General features: G+C 40.4%; 6 protein-coding genes across 6 annotated transcripts; 4 read left to right on the top strand and 2 right to left on the bottom strand.

Annotated features, from left to right (window-relative positions):
- Positions 1-51: 51 nt before the first annotated feature.
- On the top strand, positions 52-1,486 carry LOC116926337 (telomere length and silencing protein 1 homolog). Its single transcript, XM_032933192.2, has 6 exons — positions 52-332; positions 397-511; positions 578-732; positions 804-1,007; positions 1,064-1,197; positions 1,261-1,486. Exons 1-6 carry the CDS (start codon positions 187-189, stop codon positions 1,437-1,439), a joined length of 933 nt encoding a protein of 310 aa, XP_032789083.1. The 5' UTR covers positions 52-186; the 3' UTR covers positions 1,440-1,486.
- Positions 1,385-4,053, bottom strand: LOC116926307 (zinc finger CCHC domain-containing protein 8 homolog). The gene is made up of 6 exons (XM_032933150.2): positions 3,385-4,053; positions 3,180-3,314; positions 2,892-3,073; positions 2,511-2,820; positions 2,317-2,439; positions 1,385-2,012 (listed from the first exon to the last, which is right to left on the bottom strand). The coding sequence occupies exons 1-6, from the start codon at positions 3,808-3,810 to the stop codon at positions 1,506-1,508; spliced, it is 1,683 nt and encodes a 560-aa protein (XP_032789041.2). The 5' UTR covers positions 3,811-4,053; the 3' UTR covers positions 1,385-1,505.
- A 157-nt stretch (positions 4,054-4,210) lies between these two features.
- Positions 4,211-9,079, top strand: LOC116926288 (insulin-degrading enzyme). The gene is made up of 17 exons (XM_032933124.2): positions 4,211-4,370; positions 4,493-4,577; positions 4,635-4,822; positions 4,895-5,014; positions 5,099-5,479; positions 5,546-5,748; positions 5,811-6,011; positions 6,086-6,327; positions 6,393-6,588; positions 6,650-6,759; positions 6,835-6,979; positions 7,047-7,183; positions 7,251-7,437; positions 7,523-7,634; positions 7,718-7,963; positions 8,034-8,080; positions 8,218-9,079. Exons 1-17 carry the CDS (start codon positions 4,226-4,228, stop codon positions 8,683-8,685), a joined length of 3,213 nt encoding a protein of 1,070 aa, XP_032789015.2. The 5' UTR covers positions 4,211-4,225; the 3' UTR covers positions 8,686-9,079.
- Positions 9,080-10,107: 1,028 nt separating this feature from the next.
- Positions 10,108-11,326, top strand: LOC116926347 (ferritin heavy chain). The gene is made up of 4 exons (XM_032933206.2): positions 10,108-10,289; positions 10,439-10,722; positions 10,814-10,930; positions 11,057-11,326. Exons 1-4 carry the CDS (start codon positions 10,139-10,141, stop codon positions 11,204-11,206), a joined length of 702 nt encoding a protein of 233 aa, XP_032789097.2. The 5' UTR covers positions 10,108-10,138; the 3' UTR covers positions 11,207-11,326.
- A 1,343-nt stretch (positions 11,327-12,669) lies between these two features.
- LOC116926355 (ferritin subunit) lies at positions 12,670-14,209 on the bottom strand. The gene is made up of 5 exons (XM_032933213.2): positions 14,048-14,209; positions 13,863-13,972; positions 13,564-13,716; positions 13,314-13,445; positions 12,670-13,052 (listed from the first exon to the last, which is right to left on the bottom strand). Exons 1-5 carry the CDS (start codon positions 14,115-14,117, stop codon positions 12,894-12,896), a joined length of 624 nt encoding a protein of 207 aa, XP_032789104.1. The 5' UTR covers positions 14,118-14,209; the 3' UTR covers positions 12,670-12,893.
- A 561-nt stretch (positions 14,210-14,770) lies between these two features.
- On the top strand, positions 14,771-16,743 carry LOC116926352 (ferritin heavy chain). Its single transcript, XM_032933210.2, is given in 7 exon segments — positions 14,771-14,931; positions 15,006-15,164; positions 15,228-15,334; positions 15,830-15,886; positions 15,888-15,998; positions 16,127-16,243; positions 16,362-16,743. Coding segments are annotated over 6 exon segments (672 nt in total). The 5' UTR covers positions 14,771-14,931; positions 15,006-15,034; the 3' UTR covers positions 16,512-16,743.
- Positions 16,744-17,289: the final 546 nt, after the last annotated feature.

Here is a 17,289-nt window from a genome sequence, read left to right as displayed (position 1 = left end):
TGCGCATGCGCTTTCCGCTTTTCAAAATTTAAATTCTTAACAAATTCGTAAAGGCCTTCCTCGTCGACATACGGCAACACTGTACTTCAAGGAAAAACAAAAGACCTATAGTCAGAACTCAGAAGTTTCGTCTGAATACGAAGACGCCGTAAAGTGAAAAAGAAACAAAACAAACAAAAAACAAAAATGGAAGAAATCGGTAATCGTGATTCAAGCAATGTTGTACAAGATTTCAAATTCAAGAAACCTAAGAGAAAGCCTCTGAGACAACGCATTGATGTTGAAGGAAAAGACGAAGATCCTAGTGATGGTAGTGATGAAATCGACGTATTGTGAGGCATTTCATTTCAATCGTGTTTTACATTCAAAATTGTAACAGAATTTCATGGCTTATAGAACCAAGTTGGAAGAAACAAAAGAGTTGCAAAAACTGAGAGAAAGACCTCATGGAATCAGTGCTGTTGCTTTGGCACTTGGAAAAAAGATAACTATTGAAGAAGAAGTTACAGTGGTGAGCCTATTTTTGTTTCTGCAGTAAAGAAATTTATTATAAACTAATTGAGTCTATGAAATAAAGACTGATCCATTTAAAGTCACAACGGGTGGAATGGCTGACATGAAAGCTGTTAAAGCTGGGAAACAAAGTAGTTCATTAGTGGACGATGCATATGAAACTGGGATAGGTACTCAGTTTTCAGTAGAGACAAACACTCGAGATGAAGATGCTGAAATGTATGTAAACGTGGGAGCAAATGTTTTAAGATTTTAACCATAATAATTTTTAACAACATATTACTTAATAGGATGAAATACATTGAGGAACAGCTTGCAAAAAGGAAAGGTCTAATGCAAGAAGATGAAGATAAAGCTAACAAATACTTGACGCCAGAGGAGATAGCCTTTTCCTCTGTACCTGAATACCTAAGGATGAAATCTAGTATCCAATCAGAAGAAATGTTATCCAACCAAATGCTTAGTGGGATTCCAGAAGTTGATCTAGGCATTGAGTATGGCAACATAACACATGAATTAGTTTTGACATGACCATCTGTTTCTTTTCAAGGGCAAAAATTAAAAACATAGAAGCAACTGAAGAAGCCAAGCAAAAGCTACTACAAGAAAGATTGAGGAAAAAAGATGGCCCATCTATGTTTGTCCCAACTAACATGGCCGTTAACTTTGTTCAGCACAACAGATGTGAGAAGCAGTTTCATATAAACTTCTCATCAGTCAGTTTCTAATAATTTCCCTTATCCCTAGTTAACATTGAAGAATCAGGTCCACCACGGAAAAAGCGTGCAGAAGCTTCTGTTAAACCAGTCGTCAGTGTTCCTGTTGAGTTACCTAGAAGAATAGACAATGCGAGTGGGAAAAAGGAGCATGATAAGGCGAGTGATGATTTTTATTTCGAAAAGTTTCGACGTCAGTTCCGAAGATGATAATGGTTCAAAATTTTGTCGAGGAAATATATACATTTTCAATCAAATTCAGAATGCTTGTTTGCATTATTTCTTGTTGAAGACTTTCCTTACTTTCTGAAGAAGAGATCGCATCTTTTGAAAAGCACCGGTGCTATTTGGAAGATTTTCATACAATACAAGTTCGCCCATAGTCCCAAAGCATCCATTTTGCGCAAATTTATCTCTTGGTGGCAAGGTGTTGTAAGGGGAATATCGTATTGAGACCGGCGTTCCCATTGCCAAAAGTTTGCTTTTTTTCGGAGAGAGGTTCTGGTCGTCGATATTAGTGCTTTCATCCTTCACTGGCAACTCTTCTGACAAAGGAGATGCAAGATTGATTGTTTGAATAGATCTCTCTACGACGACTTCATTCGTTGGATTTTTGGATTGGCTCTCTTCCAAGCTGCAAACATCAGCAAAATCGCCGGATACTTCGATGGTCGGATTTCGAACATCATTCTCTTCGTTATCATCATCCTGATCCAACTCTGCAAGTAAGGCCTTGCGCTGCTCTTCGAGGTCTTCTATGGATGTGTCCATATCAATAATATCCTAAAAGGGAATAAATATAATAAATAAAAATAATAAATAATAATAATAAATAATAATAATAATAATAATAATAATAATAATAAATAAAAATAATAATAATAAAAACAAATAAATAAATTGAATAAACATAAATACAATATAAAATAGCATAAGGTAAAAAAAAAGGATTATAGCAAAACAAACAAACAAATGAAAAAAACGGAAAAAATAATAAAGAAAAAAATGAAGAAATACACAAATATATTTTTTTTTTTATAAAGGGGAAAAAAAATTCCGTCCATAATTTGCCGAAGAAACTACTAACCAAAATGGTGCCAGAATCTTCTGTTGAATTTATCTGCGTATTGTTATGCATCTTCAAATTCCCAATGAGTACCTCTTTGGAATTGTAATCTTGCATGGGAGGAAAGTTCAAATAACGCCATTCCTATTATTGATTCATTAGAAAAGTAAGATACAATGTTGTTCCTATTTAACTAAACATTTAAATTATCTTACATCACGCACACCACGGTCAACCGGAACGTTGAAGCCAGGATAGTCAATAATTTCGTCATAGTCATAAGTTACTTTTTGAATTCCTTCCGTTGAAGATGAGGTGGCTGATGCGAAGTCGATCATTTCTAGTCCAGAGGAATACTGTTTTATATGCTCTATCCATCCAGGGGGATATCCCAAAATCCGCATTTGATACACATGTAACGGAATATCTGAGCTTCTTAAGCCAAGAGCATTCCGTAACTCCTTACTGATGACGCCGGGAGTAAAATGATCGAATTTGCTAGGTTTGTCAACATGATAACGATTCCTAAAATAATTCAAGTTGTCAATTAACTAACACATGATAACACAAATGACGCAAAAAGTATTTCGCATTACATCCTTGGCTGATGCTTCAAAAACATAGAACGGTTTTTTGAAATTTCTTTTTGGTTTTTTGGAAATGGGCAGTTCATCATGGTGTGGTCACCTGAACAATTAAAGCATCTATTGTCTTGTTTAGTGCCATCTCCCGTAGAGTATACTGCATCTTCTTCAGATTTTAGAGTTGAGCTGAACTCCTGAATAAGCAGGGGTGGAGTAACCCAATTACAAAGCAATCCAATAAAGGTTTTAGTTGGAAAATTCCATGAATTGGTATTATTTTTTAGAACTATAAGATAATACTCTTGTGAATCTTGGACCCATTGGTTTCTCTTTGCTTTCTTCTGGTGTAGTATCCAAGCAAAACATTCCAGATGCATCTTCAAAGAAAATTATCCCTGGTTTATTATCATTGGGTGGAACATTTTCCTGAACTGCCTAAAGAAATTTAGTTTATCAGTCTGAACACCTTATAAATTTTCTAAGTAATTTAAAAGTTAAAATTTACAGAATGGTCATTTTTGGTAGTCAATGTTTCACTTGGTGTTGTGTTAGCAGATTCTGATCTTAAAACAGGTAATGAAACAACTGGATTTTCACTAGAAAAAATTATCTCAGGTTCATCATCTTCTTGCTCTTCTTTAACTGGAGTAGAGGCTATATCACTAGGTATTATCTCCTTTTCATCATCTTCTTGTGCTTCTTTAACTGCAGTATATGCATTGTCACTAGGTCCTGACAATGAGTTCTCAGATATAACTTGGCAAGATTCTCCTTTTATAAATAAAACTTGTGGCTCATCTCCGCTGCTCACTTCATTACCATCTTCAGAACCGACTTCATCGATTACAAAAAAAATTTCATGGTTATCACAGTCACCTATTTTAACGGTGGACTGTTCGTCTGTTTCGTGCTTTTTTCCCGGTGACGACATTCGAATAACACCAACCACGCAAATTCACTGTTAGTTAAGCTGTTGGGAAATGTAAAGAAATTCTGGTGTCTGCTTCGAGGAATGTACACGTCTGTAAGACAGGAATGACAAACATGCCCGAATACCGCAAACTTCAAGAATAGAATATATCAAACTGTTAAGAGTTTCACAGTTAACGAAAAGCTTCAGTACTCTCGTCCTTTCGGGTTCGAAACCAATGGCACTGGCAGACTAAGCTTTTTTATTTTCAACATCGTCTGCCAATCACCAAAAAAAAATTCGTAATAACAAGGTTGCCCAAGAAACAAGGGAGCTTATTGTGGCTCTTAAAAATAGTAATTTTGTACTTTTCAATAAATTAGGCATATAAAATTTTCTAATAATTTATGTTTTACGCAATATTATTGAAAAGAAAATGATCCTCAATTCAAACCGTCAAACATGCAGATGCACAAGCTGTTTGTCGCAGACGACAGCAAATGAAGATTTTAAGAGTCATCAAAAAATAGTAGTACATCTTAAAATTTTACGAAACTTCAAACCGTATTGCTTCTTGACTGGTTCGTTGATGCGCCCTATTTGTTATCTCTAGATAGATGTGTTTACTTAAAAGTTTTGGTCTAAGTATAAAACCACGCCTTCTTTTTAATGCGGATGCTATTTTCTTCTTTTTCCGTGGTAGTCGATATAGTTAACTTTGCTCGAATATCCTGCAAGGTGAACTTGCGGTCCAAAATATTGTTTGGAAATTTGACCTTGCTTACCAGGTAATTTCAGCTCTAGTTTGGTTCTAGAGCCTTTGCTACTAATCTATTTCTATTCAGGCAAAGTTCTTCATCACCCATAGTCAAAATGGATGGAAATCATTCTTATAAACGGTGGGATAACATAGTAAAATCTGAGCAAGATAAAAGAGAATACAGGGGACTAATGTTGAAGAATGAGATGAAAATTTTACTTATAAGTGACCCTTCAACTGATAAATCTGCTGCTGCTATGGAGGTCAATGTTGGTATGTAGTTCTTTAGTTACATAATGATGGGTACTTATATTTTTTAGTAATTTTTTCCCCCTTAATTATTAGGGCATATGTGTGACCCCCATGACTTACCAGGACTTGCTCACTTCTGTGAACATATGCTTTTTTTAGGAACAGAAAAATATCCAGTAGAAAATGAGTATCCACGATTTCTTAGTGAACATGGTAAAAATGAGATCATTAGCTTCTTATATATTAGTTTATTAAAAGTTTGTTTGAATTCCAATAAATTTGGTTTTTGTCTTTCAGGTGGAAGTTCCAATGCTTTCACAGCCTCAGATCACACCAATTATTATTTTGATGTTGTTCCCCTCCAGTTATCAGCTGCGTTAGATCGTTTCGCTCAGTTTTTCCTTACGCCGCTATTCACTGAGAGCGCAACAGATAGGGAAGTCAACGCCGTAGATTCCGAACATGTCAAAAATATCCCTAGCGACGCTTGGCGTCTTTCGCAGCTCGACAAATCGACTTCTAATCCCAATCATCCTTATTCAAAGTTCGGTACTGGTAACAAAGACACGTTAGACACAATTCCCAAAGAAAGAGGAATACAAGTTCGCGAAGAATTGTTGAAGTTCCATAAGAAATGGTATTCGGCAAATTTGATGTCCTTAGTTGTCTTAGGGCAAGGTAAGTAATTTGTCCGTAACTACAAGTTCTATACCATCAATACTTACGAAATCGTGCTTTATTTAGAGTCACTAGATGAACTTGAAAAACTCTGCGTCGGATTGTTTTCCGAAGTTGAGAATAAAAATGTAGAATCACCTGAGTGGAAAGAACATCCGTTCGGTCCGGAAAACCTGCAAGTGAAAGGCCTGGTGGTCCCAGTCAAAGATATTCGTAACTTGAATATTACCTTCCCTGTACCTGACATGAGGGAACATTATGAAACCCAAGTGCGTTAATAATTATTACGAAGATACGTTTTTACAACTAATTGATCTCATTTGTTTATAAGCCGGAACGTTACCTTAGCCATTTGATTGGACACGAAGGACCGGGTAGTTTATTATCCGAACTAAAGAGTCGAGGATGGGTCAACTCGCTCATGGCAGGAGAAAGCAGCGGAGCTAAGGGTTTCGCCTTTTTCGGAATAAATGTCGATTTGACTGAAGATGGTATTGAGCATGTTGACGACATAGTAACCCTAGCTTTCCAAGTAAGATTGCTTTGTTCATTTCCAAATATTTTTCTTTTCTTCTACAGTACTCTTATGTTTCTTTTTTTCCTTAGTACTTGAATATGTTAAGGAAGCTCGAACCTCAGAAATGGGTATTTGATGAATTAGAAGGTCTTTCCAGAGTGCAATTCCGCTTCAAAGACAAGGAAAAGCCGCAGTCATATGTGTGCAGTCTAGCTTCGAAGCTTCAGTACTACCCCATGGAGGAAGTCATTAGTGGCGATTACTCTTTCAAAGAATGGAAACCAGATTTAGTCACATCTGTATTAGACATGCTGACACCAGAAAACATACGGTTGGTCATGTCGAATGATTTATTGCATACAAAACTTACAGATTTACTTTGTTTGTGTGACTTAGTATTGCTGTAATAGGTAAAAAGTTCGAATCTGTTGCCGATTCGAAGGAAGTTTGGTATGGGACGTCATACAAATTGGAGAAGATTGACTCCAAGGACATAGAAGCATGGAAGAATGCTGGGCTATCGGAAAAGCTGCATATGCCGCACCGTAACGAGTTTATCCCTGAAAAACTCGATTTAGTGACCAGAGAAGAAGTAGCCAAGCATTTGAATCATTCTATGCATGCGTTTGATGAAGCAATTCTTTTTTTTTTAGCCTCAGCCATGGCCAATCATCTTAAAAAACAGTCAACTGAGTCGCGTGTGGTTCAAACAGGATACCGAGTTTCTGCTTCCCAAAGCGGTAGTCTACATCGAAATGTTCAGGTACCAACAACAACAAAATTTCTTTCAAAAATACATCAAAGATAAACCTAAACATTCTTATCTATAAAAAATCAGTCCTATAGCTTATTTGGATCCTTTGCGCTGCTCGCAAGTTTGTCTGCTCGCAAGCTTGTTCCATGATGCTTTAAATGAATTTACCTATGCGGCTGAGGTTGCTGGATTAGGCTATGCTCTTCAGAGTACCAAATATGGCCTCCAGGTTAGCAATCAATTTCTATTCCTCTTGGAATCTAATCCAATGCTTCTTTTTCTTTCGATTGTGAAAGCTGAGCCTCAAGGGTTACAACGATAAGTTGCCAACCCTATTGCAAAAGTTGATTGAAAAGTTGACAACATTTACGGTCGACCCCCAACGCTTCAGAATTCTTAAAGAGTCTTATGTTCGGGCATTGCAAAACTTCAGGTAATAGAGTGAACGTGAAATAGAAAAAGAAATGCATTTTGAAATCTTCACGCTGCCATGCCGACAGAGCTGAGCAGCCATATCAACATGCTACGTACCACACGAACATGCTTCTAGCGGAAAGGGCCTGGTCTAAAACGGATCTACTGAACTCCACCGATGATTTGACAGTGGAATCACTCCAGTCGTTCATACCGTTTCTCTTTTCCCAACTCCACCTGGAATTCCTATTCCATGGAAACCTTACTAAGCAGGTAGACTTTAATTCTCTTGGTCTATTTCAGAAGATTAGTGCGAATGGTTAACATTTGATTGGATTTCAAAAATTTATGAATACAGCAAGCCATGGACATGGTTGATACAGTAGAATCGGGCCTCAAAACTCATTTTGCTACTAAACCATTGCTTCCGTGCCAACTGATCCGCGACCGCGAAGTTCAAATGAATAACGGTAAAAGTGACAGTATTAACGCACATTCTGTTTCATTAAGCACTAATGTTTCGTTCATTGTTTTGTTTTTGTTTGGACGTCAGGTGCCAACTTCTTGTACTGTGCTGACAATGATGTTCACGCCACGCACTGCGTCGAAACGTACCTACAACTCGGCTTAGAAGACAAGCGCTCCAACATGTTACTCGAACTTGCCATGCAAATCCTGAAGGAGCCTTGTTTCAATGTCCTGCGTACCCAAGAACAATTGGGCTACATCGTCTTTAGCGGCGTGAGAAGAGCCCACGGTGTTCAAGGCTTACGCTTCATCGTCCAGTCTGAAAAGCCACGTATGGAATCAAACAACTCAAGTCGATTTATAATTTTGTCTTTAAATTACGGTTTTATGGAATAATATAGCAACCTACGTGGATGGACGCATAGAGGCATTCCTGCACAGCATGGAGGTAAACAAATTATTGATCTTGGTGTCGCAGCTTAGTATCGATCAGGACTTGTAAAGCTTGATTGTATTGACCCGTTTCTTTGAACGTTCCCCCCCCCCCTTTATGCTTTATTTTCATTTTGTCACTGTTTATTTTAGCAAACCTTGAAAGATATGTCGGCCGAAGAATATGAAAGACACAAGACTGCTCTAGCCGTGCGGCGACAGGAGAAACCCAAACAACTAAGCCACCGAGCCGTGCGTTACTGGTCAGAAATCACGACCGGGCAATACTTCTTCGACCGTGACGATATGGAAGTTGAGGAGCTGATGCAGATCACGCACCAAGAACTATTGGACTTTTTCGCTTCATATGTGTTTCACCAGTCACCATTGCGCCGTAAAATGGCCGTCCATATCCTGGCGTCGAACGTTTCGCAGGAGAAGGCCGAACCGGTGGTGCACACCAACGGAGGCGTCACCTTATCGCAGCCGCCGCCACAGATCAGAGAGACGGAACTCGTTGAAGACGTGGCCGCTTTCAAGAAAAGCATGCCTCTCTTCCCTTTGGCTACACCCATCGACAAAAATAGTGTTTTGGCAGCGTCAGCTAAAGCCAAATTGTAACTTTTTATGATGTCGTATCAAAACAGCGCTTTTTCGTTAAAAGTCCAGGAAAAACTTTAGGGAAAAAATTATTATTATTTTTTTTTTTGCCTTTATTTTTTCTCCAACTATTTGATATAAGTTTCAGCGTAACTTTCAATCGATGGAACCAAACACACTTTGTATTCCACTTCTTAGTGATTCTTCTTCTGAGTAATTGATGACCAGTAATGGCTGCAACTATTCATTCGTCAAATTTTTCTTCTGTTTTTTTTAATTTTTTTTGTCTTTTGCTCCCCTCTTTCTTCTATTAATTATATCATTACAAACACACTGCTGTATTGTCGAGAGCTATTAAACCCCTTGACACCTATTTCGTCGGGTTTAAAGTTAATAAACACACTGATAAACGAGACGGAAGCTTTCGAGAGGTCATTCGAGCGTCCCCCAACACTGTGAACGTTTCAGTTTCATTTCAAACACGATATTGTTGTTGCTATACTTGAGACGGCCATACGATCTAGAAGAGAGTCCGTTAGTGTTCTAGGAAGAACTTCGTGCATCGTGTTGGCAATCCTGGCATTGTTGTCGGTTGCATGAAAATACTCGTGTTAAGTAGTCGTCGGCAAATTGCTTGACAAGAGCAAATCGAAAAGCAAAAAAAAAAAAGCGATTAGACGTTGTACACTATTGGAAAAAAGGGAGAAAAAAAGGCGTTTGTGACGACCCCAATATCCGACTCATATGGCCGTCCCTTTGGGCAGCTGGTGCAATAATCGATGTTGGGTCTTGTTGGCTGGGTGACGTCTTTTCTCCATCTCGAGGACCGAGATCCAACGTATGAAGTGAGGCACCGTTTCACGCGTGCATGCCGTTGACAGGTCGCTGAATAGGCGTGGTCACGGGAAATTGAAATGATTGGATTGGCATGAATTCAATGAAGGACAAAACATTTCCGTCAAGTTAGATTCCAAGGTGGGTATATATGCAACCGGGCGTGGACGGGGACACGTATGCCATATATTCGTCGAGTCAAAGGATCGATTGTTTCTCAACTGATTATCATCTCCAACATTCCCAGTCGTTTGCCTTATATTGCCGTAGCTTCCCAAATCAAATTGAAAGCGACTTTTTGTCAAATGTTCTTTTCTTTCATGTACGCTCTGAGCCCGGCGACCCTGAGTCCAACGAAACTCAATTGACTCAATTGCAGTTGATGATGATTGACCACTTTCTTTCACAAAGGTTGTGTATCCTGCAAATGGCGGCCTCGGTGCTGCAAGACTAGCCGAACAAGAGGACAATATATTTCTTTTGTTGTAAAAGAGAGAGTTTGTTGCTGTGCAACCGATAAAAACAATTTGGTGGCGGATTTACTCGGCTTGTTATCTGCGGCTCACGGAGACACGTCCTTTTCGTTCCTATTTCAGCCATAACGAGCGAATGGCAGATCATCAGTATACACGCCAAACATATGGCCGGAATGTTCATGTCTCAAATTGCCGTCATTTTAGTGGCCCTGTTCGGCTGCGCCAACTTAGTTCATGCGGGCAAATGTTCCGATCATCTCCTCTCACTGAGCGCCGACGGCTGGAGCGATGGCTATGAATCCGCCAGCCAATACGGTAAGGCTTACATCGAAAGTTTTCCCTTTGATCTAAGCAGCTGGGAATACTCGCTCTTATACAAATCTAATCTGACGGCAGAGTCGCTCTTCCTCATCCTTCTTTTTTTTAATGCACCGTCTCTTTTCTATTCACGTGGAAACAAATAGATTTTTCAGCTTGCACGGCCGTCTTCAGCACGTTCGAGAGACATTTGCCGCAAGTGCATAATTTGATCAACGAGCACATCGCTCAAAGCTTCGTTTACTCGATTATGTCGAGCCACTTTGACACGGACGCTGAGAACCGTTTGGGATTTGCTAAGTACCTGGACCACCTGGCCGATACAATGTGGCACGATGCCATCGCTCTAGTCAAGTACACTGGAAAGCGAGGCAGTTCCGTTGCTCCTATCCTGGACGATGAGAACACGGGCCTTCGTCTTTCCGCTAATGTGAGATGTCCTGTATAGACAATGAGATCCATTAAAACAATTGGAGTCGTATACGTATAACATCCGTACATTTGTGTACATCTCGTTGCAGTTGAACGACGGTATCAAACCGTGGACTGAAATTGAAGCGCTCGCTTTGATCCAGGATCATCACCACAATTTGGCTTCCAAGATTCATCACCTTCATGGAAACACCCGAGATACTTCCGTACGTTATTTGCCTCACTTCCATCCGAATGATTTGTTGTTGTTTTTTGTTTGTTTTTTTACATTTCCTTATAATTCTTTATTGATTTTTTTCTGTGTGCTCTTGCTCACTTTCGGGGTATTACAGTTTAGCCATTTCCTGGAAAACCAGTTTACTAGTCAGCACGTTGAACGCATCCGGGAGCTTGCAGGTCACATGACCAATTTGGTGCCCATGTACCAGGAGACGAGCGGCAGCGATTTGGCTCTTTACCTTTTCGATCAGTCACTTGCCTAAACGTGTGTGTGTGTGTCTTATACAATTCACAAAGTTGTTGATGGTTGACACATAATTGCCATCCTTCGCCGACTGTATAGTTTAAAAAGAGAATACATCAAAAACGTGTGTTAACCTCAATTTGTTTTTGAACACCAGCTGCGTTAATAGTTCTTGTCGTATCGTGAAAACGCAAAGCATTTCTTATTTGTTTTACAACTATCGGATATCGTTTGTGGGAACCGTAAAGTCTGCCAAATGGGTTTCCCACGCAGGCCACCCGAAAAATATCCATTGCCTGCGAGTTCCCTTTTCTAGCCAATCTATCTTATGCCATTATACGAGGCGGATTTATGTGCCTACTAAATTTTCACATGCCTCTTTATTGTTTGGAGCTGCCACCAGGGTTTTGAATTCGTTTTAACCCGTTCACAATAGTAATCGATGATAAATTACACGGGAAGGCGTGATCAAAATGCGTGAGCAAGTCATCGAATTTTTCTTGGCCGTAATCACGCACCATGTCTCTCTTTCTTTCTGTTTCGCGGTGTCTTTAAACAAACACGCTGGACATCGTTATTATTTATAACGCAGGACTATACATTTACAGGACCCCCCAACAGGGGAAACGCAAAAAAAAAATCGGTTTGGGGCGGGAGGAAAACAACAGACTTACAACACGCACGGCTGATGTTTCCCTTGGTTCCGTGTACGCGTGATAAAGCCAATCACGACCGAAGGGGGGGGGAGGGTGAGTACACAAGTAAAGGTCAAAAATTCTGTGTGTGTGCAGCATCATCAAAGCAAGCGACGCTCATCGATTGTGTTCAAGATAAAGCCGATCGATTGTTGGCGTGATGATTTATGAATTATTTGATACAATGCTTTGCCTTTGTTTTCCATCAGTTACGCGGTGTGCGTATAAACCGTTCGCTTGTCGTTCGGGAAAATAAAAGCCGACCGTTTTTTGCGGTGGTCTCTGCTGTCATTATGCAAGACTTTTTTCTCTCTTTTTTTTCCCCATTAAATATCTCCCTGACGTTGAAAGTAACTCTGATGTTGCCGAAGTGAACGTCAATCATCGATCGAAGGCGTACATCCGCACATATCTCAAATGGAAAGATGAAAACGGGGTATAGCTTCACCGCACTCTGCCCACGCGAATATAACGACGCACTCTAATGACTTGCGGGATAGGGTGAGGGGACTGGAAAAGGCAGGCGGAAGCTGAGCATTTCAAGACTTAATGCAAGCAGATGCGCTTAACAGAACCCCCAAAGACTTTGCGAGTAATGTTTGCGAAGCGCAGACGACGTCCCAGGGAAATGATGTAATTCCGATGCTTATATATATACTGCGCAGAGAGAGAGAGAGAGGATCCATCGAGTCTGTCAACCATAAATTAGGAAGTCTGGTTTCTGATGATCGACCGACCATTTATTTTTGATTGAAATCATTGACCGTGAATCACACGCAGATGCTTGTTGGGGAAATATGGAAATGTGTATTGTTCCAGTTGCGATTACGCACTTACAATAGCATGACTTGTTGGTGTTGTTGCTAGTTAAGATTTGTTTGTTTTTTTAAACGAGACTACGAGGGGTGTAAAAGAATAAAGGAAAAACGACGACCGCAATGCAGCGCGTCGTTGAAGTTAAACTGGAAGTGTTCGTCCACTTGTCCTCTCTATTGCAGTTTGGCACCATTTTCAAACGGCCTTTGATTTGGACAAGTTGTTGTCAAAGATCCATTCGCCAAGTCTCGGCTGCTTCCGGAGCACGCCCTGCAGGGTGTTTGCCAGTCCGGCGATGTTTCGCTGTCCCTTGAGTTGCTCTTCCATAAAGTCACCAGTCAAGTAGTCAGCCAACTATAGAAACAGGAAAAGAAAAAAACAAACGAGAAAAACAAACAGAAAGAAAAAGGTTAAATTTAAGCGAGTGCGAAGATTTGAAGAGACACAATCGTGGCCTAATACTATAAGAACTATACGTTGATTGGAGGATATACATCATTCCATTACCGGTGTGCTATACATACGTGTTTTGCCTACACTTGAAACTTTGGGTTGCACAATTCACGTAGACAGCTGTGCACTCTGTGCATGAAATGTAATCAAAATCAAACTCACTTGATGGTCCTCAGCATCGGCACAATAGTCGATTATCTTCTTGATGGACTCGGTAACGTCTTTCTCCATCTTCAACGCTTGGCGCAGAGCAGACAGCGAATTTTCCCATTCGTACTTGCCGTTGAGGGGTTCCTGTCACAAGATGGAGATTGCAATCAGCGTTTTTTTTTTTCTTCAAGGGGATGACAAGCAATGATCAAAGAGACGAGTGGGGGTTTTAGCCAACTAGAGGAGGCAACACTGTATGTACCAGAGATGAAGGTAAGATGTCAAGTTCGTTGTGTCCTCGCATACGAAGGTAACCGAGCAGTTTCAAACCGTGTTCACGTTCTTCCGAAGCGCTGTCGAAGAAAAAATCGGCCAAACCTGGACGCTGAACAGCGTAATGATTGGCCCAGGCCGCCTGTTATTGTGCAAAGAGGACAACAAGAAAAAGATGTTAGCTGGAAATGAAACAATGCCGGGCATTCTTGGGGGATCCATGGTGATGTCCGAAGACAAAGTGGAGTATAGTAATATATAGTATACAAGTTTTCATTTGTAACATACCATGGCCAGGTAAGTAACAGAAGCTTGGAGTTCACGCTTGATGTGACTGCGGAGATGGTTGAGACATGTGACGTTGTAGGCGTAATCCTGGGCTGACACTTTCTCGGACGCTGCATTTCAATAATTGAAATATTAGATAGAGCATCAAATTTAGAGAGAGGCCAGTTAGCAAAACGATGATGTACCATAAGCTGATTGAGTAATCAAGACCACCAGCAGGGCCGATGCCGTTGCGGAGAAGAAATTGAGCTTCATGTTGGCACTGTCGATACTTTGGTTAGAATGATGTCAAATCGAAAAATATCAGCTTTTGTAATGTTATACTTTGTGGGCCGAGTTGCAACACAGCTGCTTTTGAGTGTTATCTATTTTCCACTGGCGCGTGTGTTCCACGACACACACACACAATGGTAGGCAATTGTGACAGTATCATCAACATCCCTGGCAGCAATGTCCTAGCAACAGAGCAGAGCCCTCTGACTCTACATTTCCTTCAGACAAATTTTTCTACATCTTGGTACGGTCCCCTCTGAAATAGAATCACGTCGCGACAGAACTTTGCCCTTCTTCTTTTTTTTTCACAATATATTTTTTTTTCAGTTTTCCCTTTTTTTTTAAACAATGCTCTCTTTTTCTCCCCTCTCGAAACGGGTTTGCATATTAATGTGCGTGCAAGGGGGGGAGGGCTACTGTATGGTTACAAGGTTTTTGTTTGATATGGATTGAGTGGCAGCCTGAAATCGTTTATTGTGTTCCGACCCTCCTGCCGGGACGTTTGTTTTCTTGTTCTGTTATTTATTTGAGGCTTTCTTTCTTCATTATTTTTGTGCCTTGTCATTTGGACCGATCCAACCGGAAAATCGAAACGATTGTCCTGCTGAGGGAAGACTGATAATGTTTGACTTGCCTTGTTTGACATTTTTTCCCAAACTCTTGGCCAATAATCTAAGTCGTTTTTCTTATCAACTTCTGGCACGCTGATGTCCATCGCCATATGACCCTGTCGTGACCAAACGCCGTCATTCCTCGCCTAGTCGTTGGTCAGCCACCGTCCGTCAACAATTTTCAAGTTGCCATTTTCTATTTGCGTTTGCATCGCAAACCCAATAATTTCTTATATTCTTATTTGTTAATCGTCGTTAGAAACGACATTCACATCGAAAGAAACTACCATGAAGTCAGTCGTTAGCATTTTGGTCTTGATCGTAGCCTGCGTCCGTTTCGCCTCGGCTGCCAAATGTTCCGATCACATCCTGTCGTTGAAAGCCGATTTCTTTAGCGAAGATGATGGCGGCATTTACGGTAATATTGTTATTGCTTCAAATCACAGTTTTTTAATCTTTGAATATGTTGGTGAAATCACAGATAGGACTGCCTGCTCGGCTTCGTTCAGCAATTTCCACAAGTACACACCGCAGGTTCACGTCTTGATTAACGAACACATCGCACAGAGTTTCGTCTATTCCATCATGGTAGGTTATTTTTACCTTGCGACATTATTCATTAGTGAATTAGTATTACTAAATCTCATGCTGCACATCAATAGCCGTGATATTCTGCATTCATTTCATATGTGTGCTGATAATTATAGACTATAACACCCCAAGTATATAACGAAGCCGTTGATGGCATACGATACGCGACTGACCATTCGCTGAATTTTCTAATTTTATTTCCGCCCATTAAGACGAGATGATTTGTCGTCTTAGGCTTAATTCTAACGTCTAGGCTTTCTCCTTCTTAATATCTCGTTACACCATGATGATGAAGCCCGACTCGTATAAATTGGTTATTCGATAGCCATTAAGACGGGCCCAAATCAGTTGGGCCGATGTTTAGATAATTGCCATCATTGACGTGTACTGTACACGACCTTTGCTATGCCCAGCAGTTAAATCACGAACGTATAAGTTATAACAAGAAAAGCTTCCTAATCGTGTAAGTGAACGCCGTTTTTCCTTAAACAGTCGAGCCACTTTGAGACGGACTTCGAGAACCGTTTGGGATTCAGCAAGTACATGGACAGGCCTGGCCGATACCATGTGGCAACATGCCATTAGTCTGATCAAGTATGCTGGAAAACGAGGAACGGGCGTGGCTCCCGTCGATACCAGCAACGGCCTTTCCATCAAAAACGTAAGGGCGAACTTGTGTGTGTGTTGAGATCTGACTCTGTTTAATTCTATTCGGAACTTTCTTATTTTTTTTTTGTCATTGCCCAACTCACGGAACACGACTGCCGAATACAAATTCGACATGTCAAGTTGAACAATGGTATCAAGCCATGGACAGAAATAGAAGCCTTGGCATTGGCTCTCGATCATCACCAAACGTTGGCCATCAAAGTCCACCAACTGCACAGTTCGGCCAAGGATGCCGCCGTAAGTTATGCGCTCAACTTTGATTTAACTTTCTGATGCAAGTCGGAGATATCTGACTTTGCTGTGTTTACAAACGTTGAACTAACAATCATTTTTGTGTTTTCAAATCCAACTCAAGTTTGGAGATTTCTTGGAGAATCAGTTCGTGTCCGATCACGTCAGCCGAATTCGTGAACTGTCTGGTCATTTGACTAATCTCGTGCCGATGGTTCAAGAAGAAAGCAGCAAAGATTTGGCTCTCTACCTATTCGACCAGTCGTTGGTTTAAAGAAGAAAAAAACAAACATCACTTGCGTGTGTGTTCAGCTATCAACGAAGCAAAAAAGGTTGCTCTAATTCTTCTAAACCGTATGCAAACGGCCTTTTAATTCCACCTTCCAAAAATATTGATTGCTCCATCGTAGATATTCTGCTGACAGTTTTCCATTTAAATTGGCCTTTACGTTTTTTTTTTTCATTCAAAACAAATGGGGGCAAAATAAACTTCCTTAGTCAGTCTATATAGAGAACAATTGTGTGAAACGAACTTTTCGACGTCTGATTGCGCGCAACTTAAACACAAGATTTTAATTGCTATACATACAAGAAAGGCATCTACTTTTTTTTGTCGAGTATGTTCTATATTGGCGATGATTATAGGAATTTGTGCGTGCATGATAATAAGAGGAAAGCATCCCTTTCATCATTCGTTCAATAGCGTCGCCGCCGTCGTGCCTCGTGATAATGCCAATCAAACGCGCAAAGGGTATACACATCGCTGTACAAAAGGGGAGTCACGTCTTTTGCTATATCATGAAAGGTTCCACACACAACAAAATGAGACTACTGGAATCTCTCTCTTTTTTTGTGTGTGTGTGTGTGTGGGGGGGGGGTTCTCTGTGCTGCGCATTGACGAGCGTGTATAGAAAAGTCACGGAGTCGTCAATTTTATTTTTTTTAAAGCAATAGGATTTTTTTTTTATCGATAACGAGTAGTAGGAAAGGATATATAGCAAACGTGCCAGACACTGATCGCGATTGGCAAGCTCAGCGCATCCCTGGGAAAG

Source organism: Daphnia magna, linkage group LG7 (genome assembly GCF_020631705.1).
Source record: "Daphnia magna isolate NIES linkage group LG7, ASM2063170v1.1, whole genome shotgun sequence".
NCBI classification, from domain to species: Eukaryota; Metazoa; Arthropoda; class Branchiopoda; order Diplostraca; family Daphniidae; genus Daphnia; species Daphnia magna.
Note: the sequence above shows the minus strand (reverse complement) of the source record. Positions and strands in the feature narration are given on the sequence as shown.